This window comes from Solea solea, chromosome 10 (genome assembly GCF_958295425.1).
Source record: "Solea solea chromosome 10, fSolSol10.1, whole genome shotgun sequence".
NCBI classification, from domain to species: domain Eukaryota; kingdom Metazoa; phylum Chordata; class Actinopteri; order Pleuronectiformes; family Soleidae; genus Solea; species Solea solea.
The window spans coordinates 14,738,577-14,755,752 of NC_081143.1; the positions used below are offsets into that span (position 1 = coordinate 14,738,577).

General features: G+C 38.3%; 3 protein-coding genes and 1 non-coding gene across 6 annotated transcripts in view; 2 read left to right on the top strand and 2 right to left on the bottom strand.

Annotated features, from left to right (window-relative positions):
- The window catches only part of klhl5 (kelch-like family member 5), a 40,211-nt gene extending 37,501 nt beyond the window's left edge, over window positions 1-2,710 (bottom strand). Inside the window, exon 1 of one of the 2 annotated variants that reach the window (XM_058640191.1) lies at window positions 2,596-2,710. The gene's annotated coding sequence lies outside the window, so the exon portion shown is untranslated. The remainder of the gene's footprint in view (window positions 1-2,595) is intronic. The other variant, XM_058640190.1, reaches the window with a different exon arrangement.
- On the top strand, window positions 1,013-5,699 carry LOC131466755 (uncharacterized). Its single transcript, XM_058640194.1, has 9 exons — window positions 1,013-1,325; window positions 1,784-2,080; window positions 2,476-2,787; window positions 3,645-3,755; window positions 3,835-3,885; window positions 4,167-4,202; window positions 4,357-4,389; window positions 4,500-4,535; window positions 5,448-5,699. Exons 1-9 carry the CDS (start codon window positions 1,238-1,240, stop codon window positions 5,567-5,569), a joined length of 1,086 nt encoding a protein of 361 aa, XP_058496177.1. The 5' UTR covers window positions 1,013-1,237; the 3' UTR covers window positions 5,570-5,699.
- Window positions 5,700-5,834: 135 nt separating this feature from the next.
- fam114a1 (family with sequence similarity 114 member A1) lies at window positions 5,835-16,387 on the bottom strand. 2 transcript variants are annotated; one of them, XM_058640193.1, is made up of 13 exons: window positions 16,300-16,387; window positions 13,933-14,277; window positions 13,466-13,550; window positions 13,112-13,338; window positions 12,097-12,231; window positions 11,307-11,459; window positions 11,067-11,220; window positions 9,858-9,943; window positions 9,135-9,356; window positions 8,908-9,047; window positions 8,112-8,184; window positions 7,424-7,477; window positions 5,835-6,831 (listed from the first exon to the last, which is right to left on the bottom strand). In XM_058640193.1, the coding sequence occupies exons 2-13, from the start codon at window positions 14,269-14,271 to the stop codon at window positions 6,700-6,702; spliced, it is 1,800 nt and encodes a 599-aa protein (XP_058496176.1). In that variant the 5' UTR covers window positions 14,272-14,277; window positions 16,300-16,387; the 3' UTR covers window positions 5,835-6,699. The 2 variants fall into 2 exon arrangements, with proteins under 2 accessions (XP_058496176.1, XP_058496175.1); XM_058640192.1 differs by having other exon boundaries at window positions 11,028-11,220.
- Window positions 16,388-16,955: 568 nt separating this feature from the next.
- Window positions 16,956-17,027, top strand: trnap-agg (transfer RNA proline (anticodon AGG)). The gene has a single exon. It is a non-coding gene; the product is annotated as a tRNA-Pro (tRNA).
- The last annotated feature ends 149 nt before the right edge of the window (window positions 17,028-17,176 follow it).

Sequence of the window (17,176 nt, forward strand, 5' to 3'; positions counted from 1 at the left end):
CACATATCATACGCAGCTTTTGTACTATACAGGTTTCAGCCATACACTCGTTGAGAAAATGTTGAGCAGCTTTGATTTTGACCTAAAACCATAGAAAGGTATTTTTATTTGATTTATTTTTCCTGAGCTTTTGCTGCTTCCATCTCCTGTTGAAAGCTGCTGGCTGAGTCCTGAGAGAGGCAAACCGCTGTGGAGCGGAGATAAGGCTCCACCTGGCAGCCATGCTTATCACACTGTTGGTGTGTTTGAGTATGTTTGTTTGAGCATCCAAATGTGTTTGTGTGTGTACAGCATATATATGTGTATGTGTATATATATATATATATATATGTGTATGTGTATATATATATATATATATATATATATATATTATGACTTAGCATCTAATATGCATGATTCAATGTAGTTTCTAATTATTATGATGTGTAATAATTAAGTGGTAATTGTGCAAAGATTTTTAATAGCATTCCAAAGTGTTAATCTCAGGTATAAAATACATAGCAATTATGAATTAATTATCAAATTGACATAATAAAATGCTGATATTGTTACATAATGTCACTTTTTTTTTGAGTATTGTAAGTAAGATTAAAGTCATGATTATCAAAAACATTCCCACGATCATGAGATACAGCAGTACTTTATGTGTAACATAATGTTTCTCTTCTCATTTTGTACACACTGAACCGTCTACTACTCATGATCCTATCTTTCCTGTTTCTATCAAGTAGAGCTATTACACCCACAACACAGACACCACAAGACATTACTGAAGCTCCCTTTACAGCAATAATCCACAAATAAAACACATATTGATGTTGGTGTTGTAGTTCACACCTAACTCCATAATTTAAGTCTTCTAATCTCTTCTGAAGAGAGGATCGCTGCTCATACACAAAAATAACAGACATGAAAACATTTCTACTTACACAAGAGACATTCGTCCTTTCTGCAAAACTCTGAGAAAATTACAGGAAGTTGAGTAGGAAGTGAAATATTGACTTGCCTTGAATTGGTGTGAATGTGCCTCGTAGTGCGCTGCCTTTACGTCAACTTACAAGTGTGAGCAATATTGTCAGGAATTCTCCAAGTCTACCAGAGGCTTCTGTGATGATGAATAAATGAATGAATGAATGTGTGTTTGTTTTCGAGAAGGAACCACGAGCCAGAAGTCATGCCTGTGTTGTTGTGAAGAAGTGTGTGTGTGTGTGTGTGTGTGAGATCATATGAGAGAACCATGACAAGAGTAGCACTCACTAAACTCTTCACCCTCGTGATTCTCGCCTTCATCATCTGCCTGCCAGAATTCTTCTCATCAAACAGAGGTAGGTCAACTCTGTACACTGAACTTTTAAGAAGTTTACTTTTTCACTTTGTCTTGTTTCTTCCTCTGCATGTTGACTTACTCTGAACTGCCTGTTGTATTTCTACTTCGGAGACTAAAATCAGACGTAAATATAGTTCCATACATAGACTGACAACAGCTATGGTGAAATCTTTGTATTGCGTTGCCTTGTAAAACTTGTTCTCTTTTTGAAAGCTCCAAACTTTAGATGTGGTGCTTGTACACGTGCTTGCCTTCGGTGTTTTTTTCTTCTTCTTCCTCTTTCTCTCTACTTTCTCCTGCCTGTCACTCGCCCTCAGATGAAATATAAACTACAGACAACAACCTTCATTTGAGATCTTACTCTGATTTTTTTTACTTAAAAAAGCATTTTAACCTCTTCAAAGCTGCTCCCAATGAGATACTGTTGTGAATTTTCTGTTGTTTCTGTTTTTTCAGTATCCAAGGTTAATTTCCACTGTCTGCCCCACCGACACTGTAAGCGTGGGAACCAGACGAAGAGAGGTGAAAATGGGAAAATTGTGGATGCTGACATTAAGAGAAACGATGAGTGTGACCCTTCTCAGAGTGCAGAGCAGGAGAAGTGGGAGACGGCCTGCACACAGTGGAGTCAAAACAACACGACAGATCGTGCACCAGACTCCAGGAGAGTCGGTGATGATTTAGAAGAGAGCTGGTTCATGTGTCAAACAGATATGGACATGACAGCATTACACAGGAACATGTCATATTCAGGTATTACTCAGTACTTAACTCATACTTTTGAGTTATTAGGAGGACAGTTCAGTGGAGGCTGGTTGTCTGGTTCACTACTTTAGTTCAAACTCGAACACCTTATCAACTTTGGGATGCCACACTTCATTCACTTCATCCATATGTTTGGCTTAAGTTAACAATGCGTTATTGCATAAATATCCGGGGGACACCAATAAAATACTTCCTGGATATTTGAAAATGTGAAGAGGTACAGGAGAGGTAATTTTTTTTATATATAATATCGTTAAAACAACAGCTACCCCAAAAAACTTGCAATTACATACTGGCAACAAATAATAAAATTTTTGCCTTATAGGTGCTAAATAATTGACTTGCAGACTGCAGTCTGATGCTTGACTCTATCCCCTGTCCAGCTCCTGCTGTTTTAAAGGTACACCTGGAAGTGTCAGTGGAGATTCAGCTGAGTGAAGCAGAGACTGTGAATCTCACCTTGTATGGCCACAGTAATAACTACACCTTAGACCTCCACCCACCTGAGGAGCAGAAGGAAGAGAAGGAGGAAGAGAAGGAGGCTGGTGAAGGACTGCAGGTTTTCTACTGCTGTCTCTCTGTCCTTTCCACCTCAGAGTCAGGCAATCACAGCCGCTGTCTCCTTTGGCTCGCCAATCGAACACTTTCAACTGCAACAGCAAAAGAGAAGCCACAGTGGATACAGACACAGAAAGGTTGGTCTCAGGATTCAGCAGCGCCTCCTTATACTCCATAAGGTCAGTGCACCTTCACTTTGAGCTCTGAGATTATCAGAGTGAAGGAAACTGGCCTCTCAGTTTTCATTTAGGTCAGTGATTCAATCAAAATTCAAACCCATCTTCATGTCCACATGGAGTCATTTTTTTCAGTCGAGTAAATTTCTCTCAATTCTCCTTCACTCCAACCTCATGTATGATTTGTCACTGTTTCCTAAAGTAGCAGTACATCTTAATCTACAGCTGCATTGATTTTAGCTTTGATTTCTTTCCAGTCGCTCCTAACATTTCTTAAAGCTACAACTGAGTAATATTTTCCAGTGTGCATGATGAAATCTGGAAACCTATCTCCCCTTTTTTTCTGCAACACCCACACAAAACCTTTCCATACACTCCCTGTTAAATTTCCATTTCCATTTCCACTCTTAATGGTGACCACTTATTCTTTTTTCCGGTCTTCTGTTTACAGCTTTAATATGCAGTCAATTCATGTGCACAGTCATCTTCTCTTTTGTTCAACAACATTTTTAATCTAATGCATAAGAAGAAAACTAGTATTAATCATCTGTCATCTGACTGGTTTGGTTTTTCACATGGAAGATTGTGTTTTGTGTTTATCTGGGAGCTAAAAAAAAAAATATATACAATTATTTAGCAGCTTGATTGTTAAGAAACATCCGTTTTGACTCACAGCCTGGGAACACTTTTTACACATTACCCTCTGTGTCCTTGTTTTCTGACTATTATTGCTAGTAAAGAGAGAAACAAACTTTTAAAAACTGTAATTTTGAGCTCTGAATAACTGAAACATCATCACCAATCTCTCTCTCCTTCAGATGAGTGGCAGTGTAACGTCTGGGGGATCTGGTTGGCTCTCTTGTGTGTGGTGCTCCTGACTGTAGTTACAATTGTGCTTTGGCAAATTTACCTCGGCATACAGCCACGCAGTAAGAGATTAATAAACACTACATGATATTTGGGTTACTTTGATACTGGATCTTGAAAATTATGATTTTCTTTTTGCAGGAACTCGAACGATGTACAATTTTGGGAACGTCACTGTTCAGCAATTAAATGGTAAATTTGAAAACTTGTTTCTCTCTGAACACACAGCAGTTTATAAGTCTCCTGGCTGCCAGCAAAAAAAAACCTTGCATCATGGAGTATAGAAAACATTCCTGATAGCAGTAAATTGCCATATATTAACCAAGTATCACTGTGCCACACTGAACTATGTCCATTTAGGATCAGCCCACTTTTTATTATAATGCAAAACCAGTGTCAGGGCTGTGAAACACAAAACACATAGTATTTAAACAATGTATGTATCATGTGTTATTCATTTCTGTTTTAATTAGCTGGTGAGATGCACAAAGAAACACTCTCTCCCGAAGGTAAGTTAACAATCTGTTAATGTCCCATATGTGGTTAGTCCTTCACTTCTACAGCTCACAGCCTTTTTTCGGGTCAGTTCTTGAATAGTGGCAATATGTTTTGAATGGAAGAAAAAAAATGACTTGGTTGTTTTGCTTTTTACCTAATTTGCAGAACTGTCACCAATAGAAGAGGCTCACTCTCAAGGTAGGAAATCACAGATACACACCACAAATTCAGAGAAATTAATCAAATCAGAGCTCTTGAATAATTTCTGTGAGTCTCTGTGTTAACAGTCTTAATATTCACTTTTTCAGAAGAGGCAGAAACTCTGCTGGACGGAAATGTTAACGGTAACCTCACAACAAGCACACAAGCTCAAAGAGGCAACACAATAAAAGCATGCATTCAATATGGCTTCTCTACAACTGCGTGCCTTTAAATGCCCCACAGGTATAATCAAATCCACAAAAGGCCCTTACAAGTGCACTATAATGAAAAACCTGAGAATAAGAGTAGGTTTGAATACATCATGTTAGTGCATTAAAAATACAAATAATCTTTTTGCCAGACATTTATAAAAACAGTATGCATGTATGTATGTATGTAATAAACAATTTACCATCTGGACAGGTACACAAATTGCCCCCGAGTCAGAGACATAAGGGAAACTGGAATCTATAAAACTGAGAGAAATGAAGAAAAACCCAAACTTTAACCTAACATAGCACACCATATATTTAAGTATTTATATAGCTGAAGTATTTCACTTAGGCTTTTCAAACAAACAGTAAAATTAAATGGACCTTACCAGATTCAACTCCAAACAAAAGAGCTAGCTCCGTCTTCCGCAAACAGGAAGTAAACGCAGGTGAGATTGCCGCCTATTTCAGAGACTCCGCCCCTTTGTCTGGGTCCTAGTGTGAGACCACTTCTTTCATCTGGTTAAAAAAAAAAAAGTATTGACCCATTTTGAAGACATAGTGAATTTTTATTGTATCAGTGTGTGAGGATCACTTTGATGTTCATTTAAAAGGGCAAAAATTATTTTAAATACGCAAAGCATAACTACTGAATAAAACTAAATAAATACACTGTAGTATGTGAAATTATTATCCTCAAGTAGAAGTACTTTCAATGCAGTACGTCCATCCTTACTTTTAGATATCATATCTGATGAGTGACAATTGAACTCTGAATTCATTTATTGCTACATTTCTATGCATCTTAACCAGAGGATAAAGACAATTTTGTTGTGTCTTTAGCAAACCTGCATCTCCATCGCCACCTGCCATCCGCCTCCATCACTGAAGAGCGAGAGGAAAAGCACGAACATGGACTTCAAGGGAAAAATAAAACAACTGCTTCACACACTTTTCAAAAATAATGATAATAAAAAAAAAAACATCTGACAAGATGGTTAAAACGTGTTTATTTTCTTAAATACATCATCAAACAGTCTCAGGGCATTTTATTATAGGGCAATTTTAATACATCTGTGTGTCTGTTGTCAAATTAATGTCTTGGCTCCCAAACAAGAGAAAAGCAGGACTCGGCTACATTGTTAAGTCAGAACTGCCTTATGTTGTCTTTGTTTAATACAAGCAGCTTCCCTGTCTGTAATAATGCATCTCTTAAAAGGAAAAAGTAAAGACAAAAGTAAAGAAGAGAGTATGGGATTTAAAGAGGTCCAATTAACTGCAGGCTGGGAGCTAAGAGTCAATATTAAAAAGAAATAGACTCAGGATTTCTGCTTAAACTCCACAGGTGGTCAAATAAAAGGAGAAAAACAAAAGTGGAAAATGTTTGATGCCAGCGCCTTCTCCCAGATAGTAAAGATGCTGCTTTGATTTTCCCATATTCCTTACAGTGTAGCAGCAAAACTGAACAAACCTAGAGATGAATTCACCTAAACTACATATGTATTGTACACAAGAGGGGAGAAGATAATCAGACTGCGTGGTGGGAAAGTATAAGGTAATATTGCTTAATTTAGTTTAATTTAACATTAAAAAACAATGTAAAAAATGTAGTGTATCATCACTAATTCTGGAATTGCGTCTTAAATTAAAACAATTCAGCAAAACAATGCTTCAATTATGTTATTCAGAGCTCCTTTTGGACCATACGCAGAGCAATGAAAGCATAATATACATCCTTCAGTTTTGTTTTTGGTTCAGTATTTTGGAGATGGTGGAAAACCATCATTTGTTTGTTAGACATAATGAGTCACAGCTCAGAACATCATTTGGTGCAACTGCAATCAATACACTAAAACATTCACACATACAAGATGGAGGGAACACATACAAATGCATCCTGTATGTGGGTCCTTTCTATATGTATCTGTTAATTTAATCATTACATTTAAAGATTATATTCAGCATTTACAAACATCTTCCGTTGCACACCACATAGATATAAGCACTTAATATCAATAATATTCTAATCTCTATTCGTTGCTGTACAACAACAGATATATTAAGTGGATGACCTGTGTGTGTCAGTGTGTGAGTGTTAGTGCTGTGTCGGTGTCTGTGCCACTGGTTCTGTGGCAGGTCGGCAGTGTTGGCTCTGGATGTGGGAGATCTGCAGGACGGGAAGCAGCAGCTGAAATGCATTCTGGATGTAGTTGGTACTGTTGGAGCCCTGCACAGAAGACAAGCCATCATCATTATTATGAACTATGCACTTCAACTTTTCCAACATTTTATTATTCCTGCTTTTTTTATTGTTTTGTGTAGAGGGAGAATGTTACTGCATGGCATAAACCAGATGTCTCAAACTCACGGCCTGCGGGCCACATGCGGCCCACTACTCAATGTTATGCGGCCCACGATCACAATATACAGTTGATGTTGAATATACTCCTTAGCTATTGTCATAAACAGAGAGCAATATTCTTATCACTAGTATCACAATGTGTATATAGTTATATAAACAAGTTTGTTTTGTGTATCATAGCTTGTCCATATGCTATTATTAACTTAATTTTACATTTCATTTTTCATCATAAAGGTTTTTTGAGTTTCCACCCAGAAATTTTTGGCAAGGGTTTTCGTCTTATTTTATGAATGTTATCAGTTTAAGGTCATATCACCCATTTTCACTAACCATTTACAACCCCAGTTACAATGATTATCAATAGTGACAGTCAACATGAGACTTAGATTGATACATCAATATTTTTTCATTCTGCACAGATTTGTTATAAACAGGATTGGCTGCATGTGTATCTCACCTCCAGCAGAACATTGTCTACCAGTGGATTCAGTTCCTCCGCTTTCCTCTGGCCCTAAGGGGGAGAAAATGAGAGACTGTGAGAAAAATGTAATACTTTCAAAAATTGCAAAGACAAACATAGAGATTGATAGATAACACTTTATTGAAATTTCCCTTGTGTAATTTTGTCATGGCAGCTCTATTTGCAATATCAACACAAACACAGAGTACAATTACCCACACACAGAAATTCTTTCACCATATATTTGATCTTGAGTTGAGTTCTTCATTAAGATTTGTGCACAAAGGAGTGTTTCAAACGGATTCTATGAAACCACAGAACGCTGCATAAGTGGCTTTAAATTGACTTATGCATTCTATTTGTATTCCAAAATATCCCATAAATGAGCCATGTGGTTTGAGTGATGGGAGACATAGGACAATTAGCATGGAAACATACACTGTCATTAGTTCATCAGCCAACAAGACACTTGAGTAAATGAGCATAAAATGTGAAAAACTATTTGGCATCAGAAGCTGACAGGGTGTTTATTTTTTTTGTTTTTTTTAGCAAGTGCATTTGTCCTTTCACTGTGTGTGAGTGCAATGTATAGTTACATATTCAAATGTAAGCAAGGCTTTTTTCTGACAACAACCAAAGCCGATACATAACACATGAGCACATAAACACAGTCACTGTCACCTACCCCAACAAGAAGCAGTGTGTCAGAAAACTTCTTGGCCAAACACTCAACTTCCTGACACATGGCACATGTCAACCTGGAATAAGAATATAAAAGCCAAACAGGCACAGACTCCACGTTATCATTTAAGAATCATGTTAAAAATATATATAAAATAACTAATTTCACCTACACACTTTTCAGAAAATTCAGATCAGAATGTTTCTCTACTTTACTGTACCATAAAACCAATAGAATCGCTGTTTAAAAAGGCTTTAAAAGTATTAGATAGAAAGCCTCTTTCCTTCCATCATTACCTCATGCTTCAGAAATACAATATCCCACATTTTTAAGTTCATCATGTTAAAATCAAATATTAGTGGAAAGGTAACCAAGGTTGCAACACCTCATCATTTTAAAACATAGAGTAAACAGGTGTTATCAGTCAAAGGCAGTGAGATTTGGAATAACATTCCACCCGTGATAAGAGAATGTACATTTATTTCAATACATTTAAAACCCATCTCAAGCTATGGCTAAAGAGGAACCAGATCTGTGATCATTCATGTTATGCCCATATGTGTCACATTTAATGATATTTAGTGCCGTTTCCATATTCATTAGTTGTCCTGTGCATTTCGTAATAGACTGTGGGTTCTACCTTCATGTTGTGAATGTGTCTGTTTTGTTGTGCATTGTTTGATGCACTATGCATTGTCCCTTCTAAGTAAACACATTTAAAATTTGACAATGTCAGTGTGGTGTCTCTCATATACACCCACACATATATAAACACACACACACACACACACACACATACCTGGTGAGGATGTGTGCCTGGTCTCTTGCTGGTTTCTCTAACTCCTGGCCATGAAGGATGAGCTCTGCCACCTTGTGGAGCTGCTCAATACTGCGAGCTGTCACTTCTGCCAGACTGCCTACTGATGACAGGTAGACAGCCTAGAAAGTACCCACATAAAATCAAATCAGGCTGTGGCACCAGGAGTGTGTTCCATTTTATACATTTTTAAAAAGAGTTGACCTTACATCTACAGATCTAGAGTCGCTCTTTCCTTCTTTCTTCTCCTCCTCCTCCTCAGTTCCCTTCTTCTCCTCCCCATGCTCCTCCTCATTTGCCTTCTTCTCCTCCGTCTCATTCTCTACAGGCGTAGCCTCTCCTGCCTGCTGGTCAGGTGTTTCGGTGCCAACTGTTTCTGTAGTGACACGATGTTCCACCTCGCTCACCCAATCGTGGGCCCTGATCCGAGCCTGGAGACGCATAATGACCAGCCATCAGCTACGCATGGTGAGAATTCACCATCCTGATGTATGCTAATTGTATGCATATACACCATTATATAGTAATGCAGGTTCTATCGGAGAATTCCATTATGGACTTCTTATACATATATCTTTGTGAGGACCCAAAAAAAACAGGAAGTGACATTTTGGCTGGTCCTCATGTGTTTATGGGTTAAGACCTCTTTTTAGAATTGGGGTAGGAACAGGTTTAGGTTAAGGGTTAGGCATTTAGTTGTAATGGTCAAGGTTAGGGTAAGGGGCTAGGGAAAACCTGTGTATATGTGTGTGTGTTTGTGTGCATGTCTTAAAAACGCTTGATGATTAAGAGCTGGTTTTAAGGTTAGGATTAGAATTAGGTTAGTTGTGATGGTTGAGGTTCGGGTAAGGGGTTTTGGGAATGCATTATATCTATGGGTGTCCACACAAAAACCAGACTGTGTGTGTGTGTGTGTGTGTTTTTGCCTGTACCTTATTGAGTTTGTCTGGTGTGGCAGCAACATGGAGCTCAAACAGCAGCTCAGTGAGAACACTCAAAAACTCCTCACTATCAGCACCTGGAAGAAAACACACATGCGCACACACACACACATACACATGCACACAATGTTAGCATACTGCACACACAGTATGTTAAAGATTTCTACCACATGCCAGTAATGCCCCCATGCTGAGTTCATAATGATTATATTTCAGTTTGCCTTCAGCAAGCAGCACTGCTGAGCCTCTGATTCTTGATTTCATGCTGAATTAACGTGGACTCCTGCATTACAGCAAGACCTCCACATGTATCGCACACATGCAGGTTTAACATTGTGATGTGATTGATTATTTCTGGGTTTTTTATTAAGTGATGCGGTGTGAAAAGTGTCGTTGGCCCCTGAACACCACCACTGGATCAGACACTGTGTTAAAACCTGCAGTTAAACAGACACCTGTCTGCTCTGAACTCCTCCCTCCTGTGACTTTGCCTGAGGCATCTGGCACACAGACAAAATGGTGAAATGCACATAGCATTTGTTCAAGACTGAATTTCAATTTTAAATGTTTTTAAGCAAATACACATGGCCAGACTTTGCATGTTCTCCCTGTGTGTGCTTGGGTTTTCTCCAGGTTCTCCTGTTAACTCCCACAGTCTAAAAACATGCAGATTTGGGGATCTGGGGTTTACCTCGCCTTTTCGTCTTATGTCAGATGGGATTGGCCACAGCATGACCATGACCCAAAAATGAGTCACAAAGATCTAACCCAAAAGATCTGAACATCATGGAGACATTCTATGACTGTGTGAACTTCGCCAAGATGCTTGAAAAAAAGTTAAATAGAAAACGTACCCATGGCCATAGACTGTATATGGTCTATGTAAAAGCCGACATTTTTAAAAACATAGTTTGAAGAATCTCTGCTTGAAGATGATTCAAATGTACTCAGATTAAAGCAAAATTCCAAATACAATATTTATGTGCGGCTCCTCAAGTGAAAATTAAACCAAAGTGAAATAACACGTCTGATCCTGAACTTGAGCTCTGTCAAAAAATGTGTACCTGTGTAAGAGTAAAAACAAACTAACTGATCCTGGGTCAGTGTTCAGGAGCCACCTCTACCTCCAGCAGGTCTGGTTGCTTGTTCTGAGTCACTCACATAGGGGGGTAGAACAGTGTAATTGGGAACTTAGATCACCGTTATCCTTCGTCTGTTCTCCTTCTTTCACTTCTTCCTTCTCCTCCTCCTCCTCTTCTTCCTCTTGCTTGATGAAAATATTTTTGATTAAAATCAGCTCCTTCTTCACCTCATCCTGCTCCTCTTCCTCCAGCGCAGACAGGAACGCCTGAACCTAAGAGCAGATGCATCAACATGTTATGTTCACCGTTTTAAATTGATTGTGTTCCTACAAAGTAAAACAAAGTTTATATATCTCACCTTGCCCTCACTCTCATTTGACAAAATCTCGAGTGCCTCGAGGTGCGACAGGCCCTGGTAGTCGTCAAACAGAATACCATAGTGAGCTGTGGGAGCACTTATTAGCTGGTTGCTCAGTCGTGCCCGCTCCTTCTCCTTTGCCTCTTTCAGCATCTGGAAAATCCCAGCAAAACTGTAAGATAGCACTGCAGCACAGCTGTCATTGAGAGAAACTACATCATTTACATTTCAGCTGACAGGAACCGACTTATTCTGTCCACCTGGACACAAAATGCATAAAGTATTTCATTCGTATTATCTATTTGTGGGGAGGAGGCATGTTGGTTTTCTGAGACTGTTAATATGTGAGCTGTGTGTGTGTGTGAACAGCTGTGTTTCCATCATGGTATAGTTTGGTTTGGTACAGCACGGTATGGTTTGGAACGGTAAAGCTTGCTTTTCGCCTGAGAACAGTCCCGCTACTATGTAGACGTGGTGTGAGTAAGATACATATCATGATGTTGTACCGACAAAGAACGACGACATTGAATGCGACACAACAGACAACAACACAATGGACAACAACAGAGCACATCCAGCTCGCTTTGTGGCTGTTTGTCTCAACTAGACGTCACACTTTGTGTGAGAATTGACTGCAGGTTGCAAGGGAGTGACATTTTTCTGTTGCCCAATCAGCTGACTGTTGTGGGTTGGGGCCGGTTATTCTGGTACTATTCTTTCTTAATAGAAATGCAAAAAAATAACTATTGAACTGTTCCAACTAGTGGAAAGACAGCATATGTGTCCATACCTGACTCAGTGATACAGTCTTCTGCATCAGCGTCTTGGTCTTTTTGAAACCCGGGTCACTCTCAGCCAGAACAGTCATCGTCTTTTTCCCAATGAACTCCAAGGCATCCAGACCTCCACTGATCACAGACTTACCCTTGGAGTCACAAAAAAGACAGACAGGAAAATATAATTACATGGCAGTTAATAAATATTAAATTAAGTTCAGGGTTTAGCGTGGTTGTATGACGTACTGATGTACAGTTGTTGATGCCCGGAAAGTTCAAATGTGTTATTTTGTGACTCACAGTAGGGCTGTTCAATTAATCCAAACTTGTGTTTCAATTACGAGTATGGCCCCAAACGACTACAAAAACAAAATAATTAAACAAAATGATTATTACAAAACGGGGGGCTATTATTCTGAAAATAATGCTTGGTGGAATCCCTGGGTTAGTACAGACAATAATTTATAGTTATTTTGAGGTCAATTCAAAATTTCATGTTGAAAGACACTTTTTTTTTTAACGTGAATAAATTCCATCCATCCATCCATTTCAAGTTCAAGTTAATCAGTAATTGTTTGAAAACCTAAGTGACATAAAAATATCAACCAGACAGCAGTAGTAGTGCAGACAGAAAAAGGCTGCCTAATGAAGCTTTTAGTTTAATTCCTCGGGTCAATTTTCTTCCTTGTGTCCCCACTGGCAGCCGTGTTTTCAGTAAGGGCCAGCGTCTGTGTCTCAAGTTGGTTCTTGACGACAGCGGCAACTGCTGAGGGTGAACGATTCATTTATATATAAATATATCAAATATAACCACACTTAAAAAAAAAACAACGATGATGAAAATGATTACCGTAAAAGATTTAAATAACTAAGATATGGACTTTGAACTGAAAACAATTGTCAGTCTCTGATGAATTGTTCTGCAAAGCAATACATTTATCTCTGCTGCTGGGGTTTTGTTACATATTTTTGAAATATTTTTGATGTGTGTGAGTGCATATGTATATGCGAGTGTGGGTAATCACTCACTGTGTTCTGCACAGCGTGTGTGATTGTGGAGAAAACGCCTCTGCCAGGAGCCGTTGGACTCAAAGTGGGAGACTCCGCAGAGTGTGACAATTCGGCCTCTCCACTCCCTCCTCCCTCTCTCTTCACGTCTGTTTCCTCTTCCTCTTCTTGTGCCTCCTCTCCAACTGATGTCCTGTGAAGACGCAGAGCCTCTCCTGCCTTCACCTTCACTGAAGTCAGGCTGTGACCTACACACACACAGATAAAAACTCACAATAAAGAGAAGAGCCTGCGTCTACATTTTTAATTACAATAAATAAAAGATTTATGAGGATGAATGAGATGGAAGAACAAAAACAAGGGCAGTAGACAAACCCATTGTGGAGGTGGCACTGCTCAGGAGAGATTTTCCCCATGAACTCCAGCCTCCCCAGCTTTTTTCTTTCTCCTGCAGTGACGCCTGCACACAAACACATACAACACATAACAAGCTAGTGTGTTAGCAGAACACCCAGACAAAATCACAATTAAAGGTTCTCATCAGGTACAGCTGTAAGTTATTGAAATTAATTGAAAATTATTTAAAACACATCTAAAATTGCTTGTTTACTTTAATTAAGAGTCCAATATGAGACAAAGAAAAATAAGAAACCATCACAACTTGGAAGCTGATTAGATTTTTTTCTTTTTTTTTGGTTTAGGGCATTTTCTCTTGAAAGATTATCAAATTAATTTCAGGACCACATAGTTTATAATCAAAAAACAGTTCACAACTTGACAGTTTGTGACAGGAAATGAGGGAGAATAAAAGCAAATGTCAGAGAGAAACTATTGCAACAAACCTCCACATCCTCCTCTGGAGCTTCTGCATCTGGCTCTAGACTCACTTGTTGATCACATTCTATCACCTGACCTTCAGAGGCTTGTGGTGTTTCTTGATCAGTTGGATCCTCTGAAGTGTTGGTCTCCAAGGTGGTGTTGGTGTCCTCTGTGGTCATCTCCTCAGTCGACTCTGGCAGGGTGAAACTCTCAGGTGTGGTGGTGGTGGAGGAGGAGGAGGGTGGTGTGAGTGCTGCTGGGACATCATGATGGTCAGATTCAGTGTGGTGGGGCAGATCAGTTGAGTGGGAGATGTCTGCATCTGTAGGGGGTTCTGCTTCAGCGGGGGCTGCCTGGGACATGGTGATCTGGAAGATGAGAGATGACAGATTTTCATGGTTTTGATTGAGAAAATGCAGGAATGTGCATCTTTATATATAATCACTGTGTCCTGCAACCAATATACTGTAGATATCACATTATTAGGTATGATCAAGACTTAAGTGCTTAAGTAGTTTGTATGTGGGTTTGTATTTGTGCAGGAGTGTATACAGGTGTATACATGTATATATACATATATACGTATATATATATATATATATATATATATACACATATATATATATATATATATATATATATACATACATATATGTGTACAAGTATGAATTATGTGATGAAATGTTGTAGAAATATGTCAACAGGTACATTGGTTACATTTCATTTTAATTGATTATAAAATCATTTGAGAGTCAACTATTTTGTCAATAATTTGATCAATAAAGTTACCTTTATTTGGAACGTTATTGAGCAAATCTCTTGGACGAATGACACAACAGCTGTTCTTGCAAACACACTGGCTCATATTATGGCTACAACTAACGATTCTTTTCATAACTGATTAATCTGCCGATTATTTTCTTGATTAATCGAGTAATCGTCCATAAAGGGTTGAAAAATGTTGATCAGTGTTCCTCAAACCTGGAAATGATGATGTCCTCAAATATGTTGTTTCAGTTTTAATATTCAGTTGTCATATGGAGCAAAGGAACCATAAAATATTCACATTTAAGAAGATGAAAAATCTGAGAAACTTATTTGATTAACGAATTATGAAATAAATTTGCGATTCATTTTGTAATCGATTAATAATCCATTAATCTTGTCATTGTTCAAACCCTAGAAAGGAAAAAGGAAAAGCCATATGCTTTAAACTGCAGGCACCTCACACCAGCATGAAAGAGAAATAAGTGTCAACAAATCAGTTGTTCAAAAACACACATTCTTAATCTAACAGCACTGATCATGTGACTGTCATTGCAACATAACATCTGCCATTAGTGTCGTGTAACTTGTGGTTTACAGGTACAGATTAACAGAGTTAGTTTTCAGATTTCACACAGCTTAATAATCACATACTGTTTTTGCAGTATCATACTTTCTGGCATTACAACACTACTTTGGCTTTACTGCAAATCCAAAGTTAAAATAGTTTGAAACATGTGATGTTATGATGACTAAAATGCCAAACTCATCGGAGAATCTTATTCTAAAATTCAAACAATGATTTAAAAAGTAAATGGTTAACATGGCACGTGGTTTGTGAAATTAGTGCGACATAAAAGGAGTTAAAGAGAGCATAATCTGTCTCATCTAATTTTTCTTTAATTAAAAAAATAACTGGTGGTCATTTTATTCCTATTCAATGTTGCCATCTAGAGGTGGTTTCCAATGCTACCTTTTCCATACAGTCATCGTCTTGTCAATCACTGTTGCATGAGTTTAATACTGTCACCTGAATCTTTGGTTTATTATCCGTGACAAACTGAACCAACCAAGACGATCATTAACATTTAAAAGTAATTCGTCTGAAAACAAGTTGCAAATAATGAAGTATAATAATGTAGTGATTACTTTGGTATGGACAAAATGGTAACGACAGCTATTTCATTTGCACTTACAATTAACTCTAATAATTAACATGTAATGTATAATAGTTTAATGACTCCCAACGTTATTTAATTAAAGATTTAAAAGAAATGACATTAATGGGGCAGTTTATATTAAAGCCTCATCTGCTTCTTCTTCTTTCTTTTTTTAAACATAATTTAAAAACAGCAACAATGTCAACAACACAGTCAACAATGAACACTGTTCTTTATTCTACACGATACAATTGTGCTATTATTCGCAGGTTGGTTTGTAACATTTGTAACGAGTTGCAAACAAACACAGTTTGAACGCTGCGGCACATTGGTGTTATCTCACTTTTCTCGGCTGCAGCAGGTTTGTGTCTTTCACACGTCGCAGATTAAATGTGTTAAACTTGTAAAAAACAAAAGCTCAAAGTCAGTGTTGTGAGTTTTTATGAAAGTGACGGTGCAGCTCACCCGTTTGGTGCCAGCAGACAAGCAGCACAGGCTCCTCTCTGTTCTTCCGCCCCGCCACGTCGGCAGGCCGCGAGCTCACTGCACCGAAGAGTAACAGCTGACAAGATGAGTCCCTGCCCCAGAAACCACCGCTGTCCACTGGCAGAGGCGTTTCAAGGTCTCACGGTTAGGGTTACCCCATAATATTTTATTCAGAATTTTATTTTGAGGTTAAGTTCAATTTTCGAATATTTGTTATCAATATTTCTTATTTTATCAGGGATAAATAATATCGAACACATATTATTTAAATAGGTTTTCAATCTCAGAAAGAACAGGGGCGCTTTCTTCCAGATTTGGCTTCTTTTTGTTGTAATTGTTATAAATATGATCTGCCACAGCCTCTTACTTCACAGTCGTTTGTACAGGAGTCTCTACGAATCAACTTTTAATTTCGGCGAAAAGACAAGTTAGCAGGGGCGAATCATCTCACTTTTTCTTTTTGTCTTAATCGGAAATAATCTAAATCAATTTCAGAGTCGCTGACTGTCGAGATGACAGAGTAAAATATCAATAACGATTGGAACAAAGTTTCAAAATCCTATTTCGAAAAAGAAAACAACATGTTTCGTTATGTAGATACTTAAATCAATTGGCGGTCCTGATTTTAACAAGTCGGCTCGTTGGTCTAGGGGTATGATTCTCGCTTAGGGTGCGAGAGGTCCCGGGTTCAAATCCCGGACGAGCCCTGTTTTTTGTTGGAATTTCCTAAGCAAACTGCTTTTCTTCTTTTAGGTTTTTCGTCGTCATTAATCAATTGACGAAGAATAGGGTTAACCTGTGTGGGCTCAATCATACTTTTGCATCACTCAGTGTGATCGCTTTCAAAGGACAATCA

What these genes read in the sequence shown, in the direction of transcription:
- LOC131466755 (XM_058640194.1), top strand. Translation starts at nt 1,238, where the DNA reads ATGACAAGAGTAGCACTCACTAAACTCTTCACCCTCGTGATTCTCGCC. An exon ending in CCTCGGCATACAGCCACGCA is followed by an intron (nt 3,756 to 3,834) that starts GTAAGAGATTAA and finishes TTCTTTTTGCAG; the next exon opens with GAACTCGAACGATGTACAAT. An exon ending in CACTGTTCAGCAATTAAATG is followed by an intron (nt 3,886 to 4,166) that starts GTAAATTTGAAA and finishes TGTTTTAATTAG; the next exon opens with CTGGTGAGATGCACAAAGAA.
- fam114a1 (XM_058640192.1), bottom strand. Translation starts at nt 14,271, where the DNA reads ATGTCCCAGGCAGCCCCCGCTGAAGCAGAACCCCCTACAGATGCAGAC. An exon ending in CTCCAGAGGAGGATGTGGAG is followed by an intron (nt 13,551 to 13,932) that starts GTTTGTTGCAAT and finishes GTTTGTGTGCAG; the next exon opens with GCGTCACTGCAGGAGAAAGA. An exon ending in CAAATGAGAGTGAGGGCAAG is followed by an intron (nt 11,221 to 11,306) that starts GTGAGATATATA and finishes ATCTGCTCTTAG; the next exon opens with GTTCAGGCGTTCCTGTCTGC.